The sequence below is a fragment of the Epinephelus fuscoguttatus genome, linkage group LG14, assembly GCF_011397635.1.
Source record: "Epinephelus fuscoguttatus linkage group LG14, E.fuscoguttatus.final_Chr_v1".
Classification (NCBI taxonomy): Eukaryota; Metazoa; Chordata; class Actinopteri; order Perciformes; family Serranidae; genus Epinephelus; species Epinephelus fuscoguttatus.
This window is the reverse complement of record NC_064765.1, coordinates 22,905,108-22,920,110: the sequence shown is the minus strand read 5'-3', so window position 1 is coordinate 22,920,110 and position 15,003 is coordinate 22,905,108. Positions and strand designations below refer to the sequence as shown.

Here is a 15,003-nt window from a genome sequence, read left to right as displayed (position 1 = left end):
CTTCTGCTCAAGCTATTTTGTTGTTCATCTTAATTTCTTTTTTAAAAAAGGAGAAAGTTGGGGCACCCAGCATCTCAGTGGGTGGAGCGGGCATCCCATGTACAAAGGCAATGTCCTTGCTGCAGGCTCGATTCCAGCCTGCAGCCCCTTGCTGCATGTCATCCCTGCTCTCTGTCCCTCCTTACCCCCTAAAACTGTCCTATCATTTAAAGGCAAAAGCCCAAAAAATAATCTTTAATAAAAGGAAAAATCTGGAGTGCATGGAAGTTCAAACAAGCGTGACGAAGGTGCTCTTTGGTAGGGAAAACAGAAGGAGCAAGGCACTCCTCTGGCAAAAAGTTAAAATGCCTTTAATCAGGTTTTCTATTTATATACTTAAAACAAACACAGTGCTGGTATATGCTGAGATAGAACTGGGATACAACCCAGACATGATGGCACAAACAGCCTTCTTCAGGATGTAGCCCTGAGCACAGTTTCACCTTCAGTAAATGCAAAGTGATTTCAAACACCTGAGCCAGTAGACTTGCAAATGACAATGCAAAGTACGACCACTAAATGGCTTTACAAGGTGTTTAGAAGGAAGAAAAAATAATAGGAGCAAAATATAAGACATGTACAAACAACAAAATAGATAAAAAGAATATATAACAACAATATATAACCATTTTAAGCAACAGCACTAAACCCCATGCATCAGTCACTTTAAAAAAGGACCAAAATCAATTTCCTCATTTAGTTTTTTTGTGTATTTGAACTGTGATTTTAAAGTAAGAGTATTTCCTTATGCGCTGTGTTATACATGCAGATTTGTATGCATGCATAGTCTCTGTGTGTTTTAGTCTTCGGTTCACCTGCAGGAGGAGCTGTGGCTCGCCGCAGCCTCTCTGGAGCAGCAGAGAGAGATCCCTCTTTTTCTCCTTCAGTGGCATGAATAATATCCCCAGTGCTGGAGAGAGAGCATATCAAGAGGCAAACGGGAAGGGGAGAGAGATAGCAGGCAGTGTGACAGATAAGAGCGTGGCACAAGTTGTCTCCCTGACTGCACCGTGGGGCTGGGGATAGAGAGCAAGTGCACCACCAGAGTGTCAGGCAAGGCTGCTGCCTGCACACACACAAACAAACACACTTACACACATACACACACACAGACAGACCCCTCATCCCGGCTGCATCAGAAGAAGTTCACAGAGAAGACTGACCTCAAGAAGGTACAGTATGCTTGTGCATCTTCAGCCTAGGAATCATATCTGCTGCAGCCGTGTCCCCCTCTTCATATCTGAAACTAACAAATCAGCTGTGTCACACTCACTTCATGCTGCACTTTGTTTTCCAGGTGGGTTGGTGGACGTTTTCGTCTGTGGATTGACTCGAATATTATGGCTTTCCTCAAACTGCGCCCTCTTGTCCTATAGCGGAGTTGTGTGTTTCCCCTCTAGAAAAACTTGCCTCGTGTTTATAGCCTGAGGGAGGATGGACAAGCTGTCGGGGAAAGACAAGGAGCTGATACGAGGCAGCTGGGAGAGCCTGGGCAAGAACAAAGTTCCTCATGGTGTCATCATGTTTTCCAGGTAATGTTTTCCACAAATCATCATGATTTAAATGGAATTAGACTGTAAAGTGACTTGTGGGAGAAGAAAACATTGTATTTTGTGCATCTATCTATTCATTGACATTAATTCTAATAACACTAAACCAAAACTAATAGTATCTTGCTGTTTTTTGTGTTGTTACTTTATAGCTGTGGTGTTAAGAATATGTAGATGTGAATATGTAACACAGGTTTGGAGAGAGAATCAAGCTAGATCCTTCGCTGCACACTTTCACCATGCAGGCACCGGAAGCTTGACTTGTTGCTTGGCGACAGACTGCAATAATCTACAATTTACTTTTGAGACGGCTGCCGCTAAATCAGGGAGACTAGCAGGAGAGATTTGTAGATGTATGATTTATGGATTGTTTTTTGTCTGTGTGGATGTTTGGCAAACCCCTGGCGTGTGTATACACCTATAGAATAGTGTGGTATTTGTCTGTGGTAGATTGTTTGAGCTGGAACCTGCGCTCCTCACTCTTTTCCACTACGCTACAAACTGTGACACCACACAAGACTGCCTCTCCAGCCCCGAGTTCCTGGAACATGTCACCAAGGTGAGCTCACCGCATTCACTATTGCAAGTATGCAGTTTGTGCTTGTGCACAGTTTTGAACACTCTGTGTATTTGCATGTATGTGTGATCGCAGGTGATGCTTGTTATCGATGCAGCAGTCAGCCACCTGGACGACCTTCACTCACTGGAGGACTTTCTGCTCAACCTTGGGAGGAAGCATCAGGCAGTGGGAGTCAACACACAGTCATTTGCTGTAGGACCAACATTTCATAGTACAACTCTCCAAAAGCAATTTCACGAGGGAATGAGGTTTTAAAGTTTTTTTTCTGTGTGTTTGTTTTGGACTTCTTCAGGTGGTGGGTGAGTCCCTTCTCTACATGCTGCAATGCAGTTTGGGCCAGGCCTACACGGCGCCGCTACGTCAAGCCTGGCTCAACATGTACAGCATCGTGGTAGCAGCCATGAGCCGAGGATGGGCCAAGAACGGGGAGGACAAGGCGGACTGAGGCACACAGCGGGAGCTGCTGAGCAGTCGCTGTCAAATCACTCAACATGGTTGCCATGGAATGAGGTTGTGTAACTTGCAGCATTGTGGCTTTGGCTGTACATTTGCTCAGTGAGTGGGGTTGCATAGCGTAGCGAATGTATGGTGTGGTTACACTTTACAATTGGTTCAACCGATGGCAGGGTTTGTTTTCTTTGCTGTGGAAGTTTAGCTACCAGACAATGCTGCTGTACAGCTTTGAGGATCTGAGCTAGCCTGCTGTGGTTCTCCTGAGTCTGGCCCTGTAATCTGAGTGCCTCGCACTGAGAGAAAGCAACAAGGACAACTGCTGAGTCTCTTTGTACATAATGGCTTTGATATATCTACTCAAATAACAGTGACTGTAGTGGTTTTTGTGATGTATCTTAAAAGAGTTGCAGAATTGTGACACATTAGATATTATGTTTAGGCATCACACACTACTCAAACTGTGATGGTTACTGTGGCCAGCACGGCAGCTCTCTATCTAACTGGAACACAGTGATACTTCACAAAACATGTTCAAAGTTTTGGGACAAAGCAATGTGATCTTACAGAAGAAAATCCTATCACCTTAATCATAATCATTCCTGTGTTTTCTATTTACTACATTACACCTACCTTTGTGTGTGACTTTTATCTAACATTTAACCTAATTCAAATTTTACTCAATAGATATTGACAAGAACTGTTATATTCTCTGATAGCTTTCTATGGAGATCTGACTGTTAAGGCGTCCACGTGCACCTTACTCAACATGGTGTGTGATGCTCCCCTCAGTAGAGGTTGTGATTTATTTTTTTTTAATAGGCTTCAGCTGACTGTTAAACTTTAACTCATAGACTGTTATGTTAGCTTACTACTTTAGAGTAAAGGGCATCTTTGAGGAGTTATAACATTTGTTCCTTGGCTATCAGTTTAAAGGTCATTGTTAGTGTAAAGTAGTTTTCTCGTACTGTAGTCGCTTATCTCAGTTTGGGCTGGGCAATATATCGATATTATACTGATATCGTGATATGAGGCTAGACAACATCTTAGATTTTGGATATCGTAATATCGTAAGTGCTGCCTCTTTACTGGGTTTTAAAAGCTGCGTTACAGTTAAGTGATGTAATTTTCTGAATTTAAAAGACTGTTCTAGCTGTTCTTTTATTTGCCTTTTCCCATTTTGTTATTATATCCACATTACTGATGATTATTTATCGTGTAAATACTTTGTGAAAGCACCAACTCTACAATATCAAGATATTTGAATTTGAAAAATAGCAAAATTAGATTTTCTTCATATCGCCCAGCCCTGATTTTAGTAATGCTTATTAACTGTAATGTTGAGGCTACAAATGTACCTCACCCTTAGAGATGAAGATGAACAAAGTGTGTCTCCAGCACAGAGCTTCTACATGACAGTAGATATTTATTTTGGATTATGAAACAAAGACAAACTTTTACTTTATTAACACAGAACAAATAATACAAAGATACTACTGTATGCTGACACCGTCCAATATGTGTGTGTTATTATTGCTGCCATAACACTGTATGTACCATGCTCAGCTGTTATTGACATTCATGATCATGATGCCAAGTAACTTAGCAACAGTGCGCCAAGTATTAGATAATAACACCATACAACTGTAAATCCAAGCTGCTGATATGTGGTTATTATCGCTTTAGTCTGAGTTTACATTTATAAAGTTTATTTTTATATTCTGAAATGTATGTGTTGTTAAAGAGCATTGATTTTTTTTTTCTTTTAAATCTGATAGACGATATATCCTCCAGATATTTTACCTTGTGTGAACCCAGACAGGGTTTTATTTACTCAAAAATAATAGAAATATTATCAACTTTTAAATGTGCATCCTTACAGAAAATTATAAAAGCAGATTTCTTTTTTATTACACTATTTTATCCCTGCATAGTCTGTATTTTACAGCTCAGAGATGTAATATTTAACTGTGTATGTGGTGTTATTACAGTGATTCTTTTCTTAGTATCAGTACACAGACCTATGCAGGTTGATCTCCATGTCTCTGTTTTCAATTACCTGACATTAGGTCTTTTTTAGCAGGCATGACTGATAACTGGCATGTTATCCCGTTAACATCCAGCTCTGTAGATACTGAGTGTGTCACTGTCTACCTCATCATTATCAGCTGCTACTGAACAGCGATGACTTCACCTAGTTATCCTTCAACCAAAAAAGGCACAGTACTATTATTATTAGTTAATGCAAGCACGCACTCTTTGTAAACTGGACTCCATCTTTAAAAAAACATGTCGTGTGCTTACTTGAGACTTAAATAAAGTGATCTTCTGTGGATATTTTACTGCCGAACGAGGTCAGTGTGTTTTCCTCCCACTCTCAGATTGCTTGTCACAGACTGATGATGGTTACAACACAATGGTCAGCGCTTGAAATCAATCACACGATGCCTGATTTCCTTCCCACTGACAGCCCATCCCCTAGTGTTACATAAGATCCAAGCGCCGAATGGCTCATTGCCCTTGGCCATGGAGACGAGGGCGACTTCAGGCACATCAGCCCACTTACTCATGCAACTGCACAATGTCACATCAAGATTGTTTACAGAGTTTCACAAATCTGTTCTATTCTTTTGCAGTTTTTATTGTATTTTTCTCCATCTCATTGATGTTTGCATGTGTTCTTGATTAAATAAAAGTTTGCATGTGTGTCCCATAGGTGAAGCCATAGTAATGAGAGGAGTAGATGGGAGGGTAGTTGTAATCTGAGTGCACAGGGCTCATTTCTCCCATATATACAATTTGCTTGTATCATTGTAAAAGTCACATCCATGAGCTGGCTGTCTGTTCTGCTGTGGGAGCAGTGGCTGACATGGCCTTAATCTGTCTCTCTGCACTCCCAACAGAACCCTCGCTCTCTCTGTCCCACTGAAAGTCTGCTGTGTTTATGCTGGCTCCATGCTCCATGTCTCGCTTCAGCCCGCAGTACAACACTGAGCCAGAGTCTGGAGACTGACCTGACCTCCTCTCAGGTCACCAACCAGCAGTTAGATTGCAACAGAATTTTATAAGATACTGACTCAAGTGCAGTGAGGTGTTTATTTCCCTTGTGGTTATTCATTTATCAGTGCCTATAGTCCCACAGTCTTACCTTGCAGTGTACGAGGATTTGCTCTGAAGGCTGTCGTCGTCTGGAGAGGAGTCTGTGAGAAAAGACAACCCGCATTATTTTTAGAAAGTCTGCAATGTGTTTTGGAATGAAGGGGTATTGAATGTTGTCATGGCAACTGTTAAGTGATGGTCCACAGTTGTATGTGTGTCTGTGTATGTGTGTGTGAGTGCATTTGTTTTGGATGAAGGAGGAAAGGAAGGCATTGCTCAATCACTCACTCGTCCTAAATCATGCTGTGGAGAGGAGTGAGGAGTGGACAGTGACTATGCGTGCGGGCTCGGGCTAATAAGGTTCACTCTGATAGCTGCTGGAGTCTGCGACACAAGCCTGCCAAGCAACAACCACATCAGTGGGAATGAGCTGTCTGTCACTGCCAACTGGAAGTACAATCAGTTAACAGATAAGGCTGGATTTATAAATCTTATATATAAACCAGTGAAAAATATGTTACTTTATCAAAAAGGGCGCTGACATTTCCCAAAGCAGCTGGGCACTGTAGTTTTTCGCAAACGTTACTCAAACCAGAACAAATAGCGTATTTGTTTAGATCTATTTTCAGCTGCGGATTAATACACATTCAGTGTGTTAGCTTGTCTAAATAGGATGTGTTGCAGCTGTGCTTTTCAGTTGCCCGTCTCATGCAAGTCTGAGGAAACACACTTTTATAATGTATGCAGCCGCTAGAAAACCGCAGAACATTTCCAAACCACATTGGACAGGGGTAGCACCGTTTCTGTGCATCAAGTCCATTTTCTTCCATTTGATGCATTTAACTATTGTGATTGGGTGACCTACACTCAATACTGTGCCTGAATGCATCTTTTGTAGACACAGATGGAGGACTCTGCTAACATGCTTTCGCTACACGAGCTGTGCAGACATTGTGTAAATAAGTATTTACACCATGTAGCCTGTGTGAGGTAGACTTAAAATAAAGTACAGTACCTATGTTCATTATCAGGGGGATGCAGAGGATATGTCCCCTTTAATATTTATAACATGTGCATTCCCCCCTGCCCCAGTAAAAACAAAAAGAAGAAAGAAAGATGCAGAGGACTTTTATTTTGATAAAATTAAAGACATTTACACCATAAATTGAGGAAATTGAGGACTCTTAAATGCTGGAGCCAACTCATTGAACCAAACCATGTGCTGCCATGTCATGGTGGGGATTTGGGTTTAGTTAGTTTGGCTTTGTACTTAGTTGTAGTCACCGTCCATTTTAGTTACCCCTTGTGTATTATTTGGTTTGGCCAAGCCACTATATGTGTTCCTTCGCGTGTCTATTTTAGTTAACACCATGTTTAGTTATTATTTTGAGCGTATTCATGTTGTGTTGACCTCTTTTACAGGCCTAGCTGTTTATTTCTTGGTCTGTAATTTTTAGGTAAATAGAAACCCTCAATTATGTCAGCAACTCCTGTGTCCTTGTTGCCCCACTGCCCTGTCCCTAACAGCAGGATATTAAATGTTTCATGCTCGAAAATTTCTTGTGGAGGACCCCCAAACCTCACGTTTCGTATGTGTCACCCCCAGTGTTGAAATGAAATTTGCACCCTTGTTCGTGGAAATGAAGTAACATGTCACCCAGTGCAACTGTGTTGTTCATGGATGTGTTTTAAATAGTTTTTCGGGCAACATACGTTATGGAACAGAGGAATAAGCTATATCAGGCTTCAGACAATACTTTGAAAGCTGTTGCATGGCTACTTAATAGACCATGTGGTATATTGTTTTGTCAACTACTAATTCCAAGGTCAAGGATGAACTTTCTATACGTTTGTTGAGACTATAATGTACTATAGGGGAGATAAAAATGATAAACAAAACTACAAATTTGAGGCAAGATATTATGTAAATACCAAACAACACCAACTTATTAAACAACATTTGCATGCCGAAACGAACCCATATGGGAGTGACAATATGTTTGCTGCAGGAGGCAGAGACATTTTCTATTCTAAGCATCTGGGCAGGAGGAAGGCGAGCGACGGGCTACACACCCAAAGGAATTCACCTTTCACTGAGAAGCATGCTCTCAGCAGTTGCCACGGGTGACAGGGGAAATGTCAGGGACTTTTCTTTCTCCTTTTGTAACTCTTAGCAACGAAGAAGCACCGTATATAACGGCAGGCATGTTATGGTGTTTTCTTGCAAACCCTTTTTCCTGCAGAAAAATGACATCCATTCAGTCAGTGTGAGATGTGTCTCTGAAAAAAACTCAGTAGTATACCACTTTGCTGGAACAGCATCCACCACTGGCACTATGGTGCTACCGCTGTCCAGTGTGGTTTGGATAAAAGCAGATGCTCATGCAATTAATTGCCCCATCCACACTCAGATGTGGTTTGAGGGACCAGTGAGGCCTGTAGTGTGTACAGAAGCTTGTCCCCGGGCTAGTTTGTATGCAGACACACTGCTTCAAATTCTGAGCTAACATGCACCTGCATTGATTAGCACTCTCTGTCCAGCTCTGTTATAAACGAGCTAAATCTGGTGTTTGGACTGACAGTTTGATCAAGGAATCACTATCATCAGTCGTGCACCTTGTCAGACTTAAAGGGAAGAGTTAGACACTTTGGGAAATATGCTTTCTTTCTTTATTGCAGAGTTGAATCAGAAAATTGACACCACTCTCATGTTTGCACAAGGTCAATATAACCTACAACCAGTTTGCTTAGCTTAACACAAAGCTTGGAAACGAGGAAACAGCTAGGCTTGCTCCAGCTCAGAGGGTGAAAAATCCATATACCAGCACTAAGCAAGTTAAATAGAGAATCAGATTTCTCGGAAGTAGGGTTGTATCAAGGAACTTATCCATGGTCTGTGTATTACCTACAGTAGATGCCAGACGGCATGCCCCCAATTTGGAGAAGCAGGAAGGCCAACATGGAGGCTAAGCAATGTACGGTGGGGTCGGCGACAAAATCTATCTAAGCCACCTGTAATAATGTCTGCTATATTTTGGTGAATCCAACACACATACACAAAACTGTTTGAGGCAGCAAATCCTGTATTCAAGGATGTTAAGGAACTGTCAATCTCAATGGAGCCTGGCCTTTAAGAGAACGATGTAACAGCTTCATTTCCCCATCAGATTATTACACATAAGTTCTTATATGGATTAAACAGACCAGACTTAATGTGTTAATTAGTGAGTTTTAGAAATGTTGCCAAATTTTATCACCTTTGGACAGAGTCAGGCTTGTTGTCCCTGCTATCTGTCTTTGTGCTAAGCTAAGCTAACTGGCTGCAAATTGTAGCGTCATATTTAATGTACAGATACTCACGTGGTACCAGTCTTCTTGTGTAACTCTCGGCAAGAAAGCAAATAAGCATATTTTCCAAAATTGGAACTATTTCTTTAAAAGGTAAAGTCCAACATTCATCATAAACCAGCATTGTAAAACATATTTTGCACACTTCCTGAAGGCATCATATGCACATTCACTCTTGCACTACTACTTACCACATGAAATGTGACTCACTGCCTCTCAACAACCCTTCATCACAGACCACAGCAGAGGAGAGCAATAAGGAGTTCATGGCACAAGATGAGTGGATTGAGCTGAATTAATTTTAATTTCAGATCACAGCACTTCACTTTTGACAGATGAAAACTCGTTAGCCTGACAGAGATCAATCTCAAACGCAGTCTGTCCCTTAACCTCAACCTTCTTGGAGATAAAATAACCCACATTTACAGCAGGCTCACATACTGCATAAAGTAAAGCACTTTTGATACACACATTTCATAACCAAGAGCAAAAACCAGTGGACGTGTCTGGAAAGCTAATGTACCTCCAAATAGATGGCCTCGGATGGCCAAGCCGACAGTATATGAACAGACATGACAGGATACAATAAAACTAGTTAGGCATGAAAATGGACAATCCCTCCTTGCATGGCCATTAGAGCTAAGAATACCCTAATAAGTTTTATTTTGTATTTTCAAAGGAAAGTACGTTTAATGATCTGTGAAACAAGCTTCTGCAAGAGAAACCCACAGTGTTGGTAGTTCACAGACAGAAATGTTGAGATGCTCTTTGATGTTTTGTTTTTTTTCCCAAATAGATTTTACTTCATGATTCTCAGCACTGACCACTTCATTCTCTCTGCTGCCAGCTTTCATCTGTTTTATACAGCACAAGGAGCTAGAATTAGATTCCTTGTGAAATGGAGCAAAGTGCATTTCATTTTAGGCAATAATATGCCATCAGTTTTTATGAAAGTACTGGCCTGTGATTTTATATGATTCAACTATATTAAACCTTCATACAGAACATAAAATGGACTAAAACAACAGGACTGGACATCAAGAAGCTTTTTCAGCTGTTCTGACAGAAGATATGCTGAACTGATCTAGACAGTGCTATCACTGTTCATCAAACATGTTACAATTAAAACAACCTACAGAGAAATCACACACAAGCGAATGACACTGGATTAAACCACTTTAAAAGATTTTAGATTGGCCATAGATCGTATATGTTCTGTATAATCAAAGAATACAACAGTTGAGAAACTGATTGAAATCGACAACAAGGCACCGACAAGTACACAATGCAAAGCTTAAAAAAGCGATGCAACTGCTGTGATGTAAAGACACACAGTAAGTTTGCCTAGTGTTGACAGTGTTGGTTTTCATCAGCAAGCAAGTTTGCTTCGCTGTCACTGATCTGTAGACCTTCAAACTTTCTATTATCCTGGGCATCTTTAGGACTTCTCAGCGTCCATGCTGCTGCACAAGTTGACCATTACAGTTTACTCTTAAAGGTCCAGTGTGTACGATTTAGTGGCACGTAGCAGTAGTTTACTAGTGGTCACTTGCAGTATTGCAGTGAAAAAAAATCCCCTGCAGCACTTTCCCCGAAGACTACCATTGTAAAAGGGACATCTGAAAACCTGATAACAGGACACCTCGAAGTGCAAACAGGGTAAACTATGACTCTCTCTATTATGGACTTTTGATCTATAGAGGTTTTATATTTGTAAAACCTTCCTTGACCCAAGAAAAGATATTTGAAAATCTGTGATGTCACCACAATGTAAAATCTATGAGCTAAGTGGGAACTCAGACGGGGCCAGCGGGAAAAACACTACTGTGCATATTCAATGGACTGGATACTGCAGCATAACACTCCGGCAGGTAGAAAAACTTTTACTGGTGTATGTGCCTGGCAAGCAACTCCGTTGGACTGAACAGGCGCCATCTTGGGGTCTGGTATCTAGCAGAGCATGTCAGAGAGATAGGGTTGTCAATGTGAAAAAGCAAATGGCTCAGTCTAGAGTTAGTGTTTGATTTGTCTGGGCTACTGTAGAACAAAATGGCAGACTCCGTGGAAGAGGACCTGCTCTGTATAAAGATATGCATGGCTCATTCTAAGGTAACAAACACACAACTATTCTTATTCATACATCTGTTTTCTGTAACCGCTTATCCTGTTAGGGGGTGCGGGGGCTGGAGCCCATCCTAGCTGACACTGAGCGAGAGGCGGGGTACACCCTGGACAGGTCACCAGACTATCACAGGGCTGACACATAGGGACGGACAACCATTCACACTCACATTCACACCTACGGCCAATTTAGAGTCACCAATTAACCTGCACGTCTTTGGACTGTGGGAGGAAGCCGGAGTACCCAGAGAAAACATGGGGAGAACATGCAAACTCTGCACAGAAGGACTCTCCACCCTGGGATTTGAAACCCCTACCCTAATTTTGAACCAGGAACCCTCTTGCTGTGAGGCGACAATGTTAATGTTAGCATTGGATGACTCTAAATCCTCCACATTAGACGTTTAAAGTTCCACAAAGAGCAAGTAAGTGGACCTCGAGTAGAGCTTTCTTTTTCTTTTTTAGCATAGTCAAGAATGTGCTGTCAAACATGGAGAAAACTCCTAAACATGCACTGAAAAGTGGAAAGTTTTTTCATCCACAATTCTGTGACAAACTAACTTGCAGATGAAGACCATGTGATATGGTTTGAAAGCTCCAGAAAATGGTATTAAGTGCTTGAAGATTGTTTTGTCAGTATGTTAGTGGAATGAGCCTACTGCTTGTCTCGTGACAAACAGAATGAGCTACCCATTGACTGTGTGATGAAAATCACTACTCTGGGTTGTTTATGCGTTTGTTGTTGTGTTTTCATCTCTTAGATGTTTCTCCACTCTTTAGTTTTCAGTCCATGCAGCATATTTCAGGCCATGCTGGATTGTCACACAAAAAGGAGTGTTTGTTCAAGGCACAGCAAGAGAAATGAATGAACTACAATCACTTTACATTCAGTTTCATGAGAAAAACTTTCATCAAATAAAAACAACTCCAAAATACAAAACCTGCAAACACACAGACAGCAAACTAATGAAAATAGCACATAAAACTGGATATTATGAATAAGGATAGAAATGCATACCTCATTTATACAACATAACATGCAGTGGCGTGTCACACAGAATACATTAATGCAACTAAAACCATGGTACAGTATGGTAGTGCTTGATTTTTACTGTTTGTATTTGGGGAGAAAATGTAATTTTAGCACAAACATTTACCAACACTAAACAAATAAATAAATTGGAGCCATTATGGCAACATAATAGTTTAAGAGGTAACATACCGTGTAGTTACTTTCAGCATATTTTCAAAATGTTCCAATTTCAGGATGTGCTTCTAATTTTTCCATAGCTCACACAACTTATAGGAATAGTTCAACATTTTGGAAAAGAAACAAATTTTGTTTGCTTGCTGAGAGTTAGATGATATAAACTATCTGATATAAGCAACTTAGCTTAACTTAGCATAAAGACTGGAAATGGGGGAGAACAGTCAGCCTGGCTCCGTCCACAGGAAACAAAGCACAATAAAGCACCTTTAAAGCTTAATAAATAACATGCTATATCACATTTGTTTAATTCATAGTAAAACTAATGTGTAAAATGTATGTTTTTTGGGGGGGCTCAGTGGCACATGAAGCTGATAAAGCTTGATTTTTGTGGGATGAAATTACCTGAATTTTCCATAGAACAGCGGCTAACTTTCAGTTTAGCACTCCGCTAACTTGAGTGAGGATAAAGTGATTTAATTGTGTGGCTCTTCTCGACTTTCGAACGTTATCGGATTGACTGTATCATATCCCAATAGTTAAACAACTCATTTTGCAGGGGTTGTGACACTCAAAAACATTTATCCACTGACTTACAGACGTTTCTTTCACAATTTAAGTCTACAGGAAAAAGTCTTTTTGAGCCCATGGCATCAAGTGACAGACCCTGACACTGTAATTCTATGTTTGGCCACTATGTAAAATTGGCTTCAAAGCCTGGCACACTTATTTGGGGCTTGGTGACAATCATAAACTGTATAAAAATAATGGACTCCTGTTCCGCATTATGTCCATCACTTTCTTTGATTTTTGGAGTCATAAGTGACCCGAGGTAACCATATTTGGAAAGATTGTGGAGCTGTTGAGGAGCGAGGGGTGGATCTGACTCATAGACTGTGGTGAAGCCTTGCAGACAGCCGGTCACTCCACCGGCTCCACCCTTAATTATACGTAACTTTAGGCCTTCAGAAAAAAAGTGAATGGGTGAGTTAAATACAAACTCACAAACATACAGTTGTCATTAATGTTGGAATTAGCTATAAAGACCGGAAAAGTTTTTGTACTAGGCTGTAAACATGTTTATTTCTACTGTAAAGTTGGGCATTGTAACATGGGGGTCTGTGGAGACTGTTTTGGAGCCAGCCTCAAGTGGCCATTTGAGGAACTGCAGTTTTCAGCACTGCGTCGGCTTCATTTTCAGTCTCTGAAGTTGCTACTTTTTAACAAGTAGAATTCAATAAGTTACTGTAGTGACGTGAGTGTTTCCAGTCTTCATGCTAAGCTAGGCTAACTGGTTGTAGCTTCTTATGTACCGTACAGACATAAGAATGGTATCGATTTTCTCATCTAACTCTCTGCCATTAAGCAAACTAGTCAAAGCAAAATGTTGAACTATTTCTTCTAAATAATAAGCAAAAATTTAATTGGATCACATACATAGTCAAAACAGCATAATAAGGGAAAAGTCTGATTAAGATGGGACAGTTCTGCAAATCCTTATACAACCTCCAGTAGCCCACGCCCCAAACCCAAAGCACAATATCAATGACACCAAAAATACTGTAGCAAAAATAGCAACCTTAAATTGATAATAGTTACAACAAGCTGCAGGTACAGTCAAGCTGCTTGTGCCTCCTTGGAGAGTGTGTACATATCTTACAGTACATCTTGGCCCTCCGTCTGTCTGCTCTCTCACTGCAGATGGCTTCACAACTAGCTGCCCTCACCCTCAGCCTCCTCTAGCTCTGCCGCCGAGGAACCAGATATCACTCGCACCCAGACCACTCTGTCAGTCTGCTGGGGCAAGCCTGCTCACACCACCCACTCTGATGGGAACTTTCACCTCTGCTCATGTCCAAGTGGCAAGTATGAACAGAGTATCTGTGATAGCAACCCCAAGGCAATTCCACCCCAGTCTCTTTTAACCTTTTTAACTTGCAAATGAAGCCATAGAAGAAGAATCCCTGTCACAGAGCATCCAATAGTTTAACTAAAATAATCTGTACATTTAGGGATGTCTTCTGTGGAGACTGATGTTTGTGTCCATGAGACAGGTTCACGAGATGTTTTGGCAAACTGCTGTCTATATATATATAGATAGTGATGTTTACATGGATCGTGCTCCTGTATTCTTAAGCTTCTTTCCACATCAGCTTCCCCATCCTCTCTAACAAGCCCAGTCTGGTCTCAGGGTCTGAGGCAGCTAAGTTGGAGTCTGAGGTCAGCATTGCGGCGTTTAGCAATCCACAGGTGAAGGACACGTGGAATTAGCTCGGGGGGATTTGGCGTTAGTGGAACCCAACGGGGCTGTCCATTAGTGGGCTGGAGCAGTAGGGGTCTGGGGGATCTTGAAGCTCAGTCTCATGAGTCTGGGCGTGGTCCTCCTCGCACTCCTCTTCCTCTGCCGGGCCGTGGCTTGAACTCTGGGAGCTGGCCATGGCGCCGTAGCTGTGGTGGGCTGGGGAGGGCATGGGAGTCAAAGCCAGCTCTGGCTCCAGCAGCACGGATGCCACAAACAGCTGAGGGAGGAAGATCAACATAGAGTTAATGATGGTGTCACACAGTAAATCACTTTATTCACGGGGAGTATATGAGGTGACAGTACGTTT

At 41.4% G+C, this 15,003-nt stretch overlaps 2 protein-coding genes across 4 annotated transcripts in view; one reads left to right on the top strand and one right to left on the bottom strand.

Annotated features, from left to right (window-relative positions):
- Nucleotides 1-537: 537 nt before the first annotated feature.
- On the top strand, nucleotides 538-4,960 carry ngb (neuroglobin). Of its 3 annotated transcripts, none has more exons than XM_049597138.1 (5): nucleotides 538-1,211; nucleotides 1,440-1,571; nucleotides 2,040-2,148; nucleotides 2,242-2,361; nucleotides 2,462-4,960. In XM_049597138.1, the coding sequence occupies exons 2-5, from the start codon at nucleotides 1,474-1,476 to the stop codon at nucleotides 2,612-2,614; spliced, it is 480 nt and encodes a 159-aa protein (XP_049453095.1). In that variant the 5' UTR covers nucleotides 538-1,211; nucleotides 1,440-1,473; the 3' UTR covers nucleotides 2,615-4,960. The 3 variants fall into 3 exon arrangements, with proteins under 3 accessions (XP_049453095.1, XP_049453094.1, XP_049453096.1); XM_049597137.1 differs by having other exon boundaries at nucleotides 1,337-1,571; XM_049597139.1 differs by lacking the exon at nucleotides 538-1,211 and adding an exon at nucleotides 1,239-1,336.
- Nucleotides 4,961-9,388: 4,428 nt separating this feature from the next.
- Nucleotides 9,389-15,003, bottom strand: part of tmem63c (transmembrane protein 63C) — a 44,319-nt gene continuing 38,704 nt past the window's right edge. The window contains exon 23 of the mRNA XM_049596995.1: nucleotides 9,389-14,913. Within this exon, the coding sequence (XP_049452952.1) occupies nucleotides 14,683-14,913 (231 nt within the window). The 3' untranslated portion in view covers nucleotides 9,389-14,682. The remainder of the gene's footprint in view (nucleotides 14,914-15,003) is intronic.

What these genes read in the sequence shown, in the direction of transcription:
- ngb (XM_049597138.1), top strand. Translation starts at nt 1,474, where the DNA reads ATGGACAAGCTGTCGGGGAAAGACAAGGAGCTGATACGAGGCAGCTGG. An exon ending in GGTGTCATCATGTTTTCCAG is followed by an intron (nt 1,572 to 2,039) that starts GTAATGTTTTCC and finishes TGTCTGTGGTAG; the next exon opens with ATTGTTTGAGCTGGAACCTG. An exon ending in TCCTGGAACATGTCACCAAG is followed by an intron (nt 2,149 to 2,241) that starts GTGAGCTCACCG and finishes GTGTGATCGCAG; the next exon opens with GTGATGCTTGTTATCGATGC.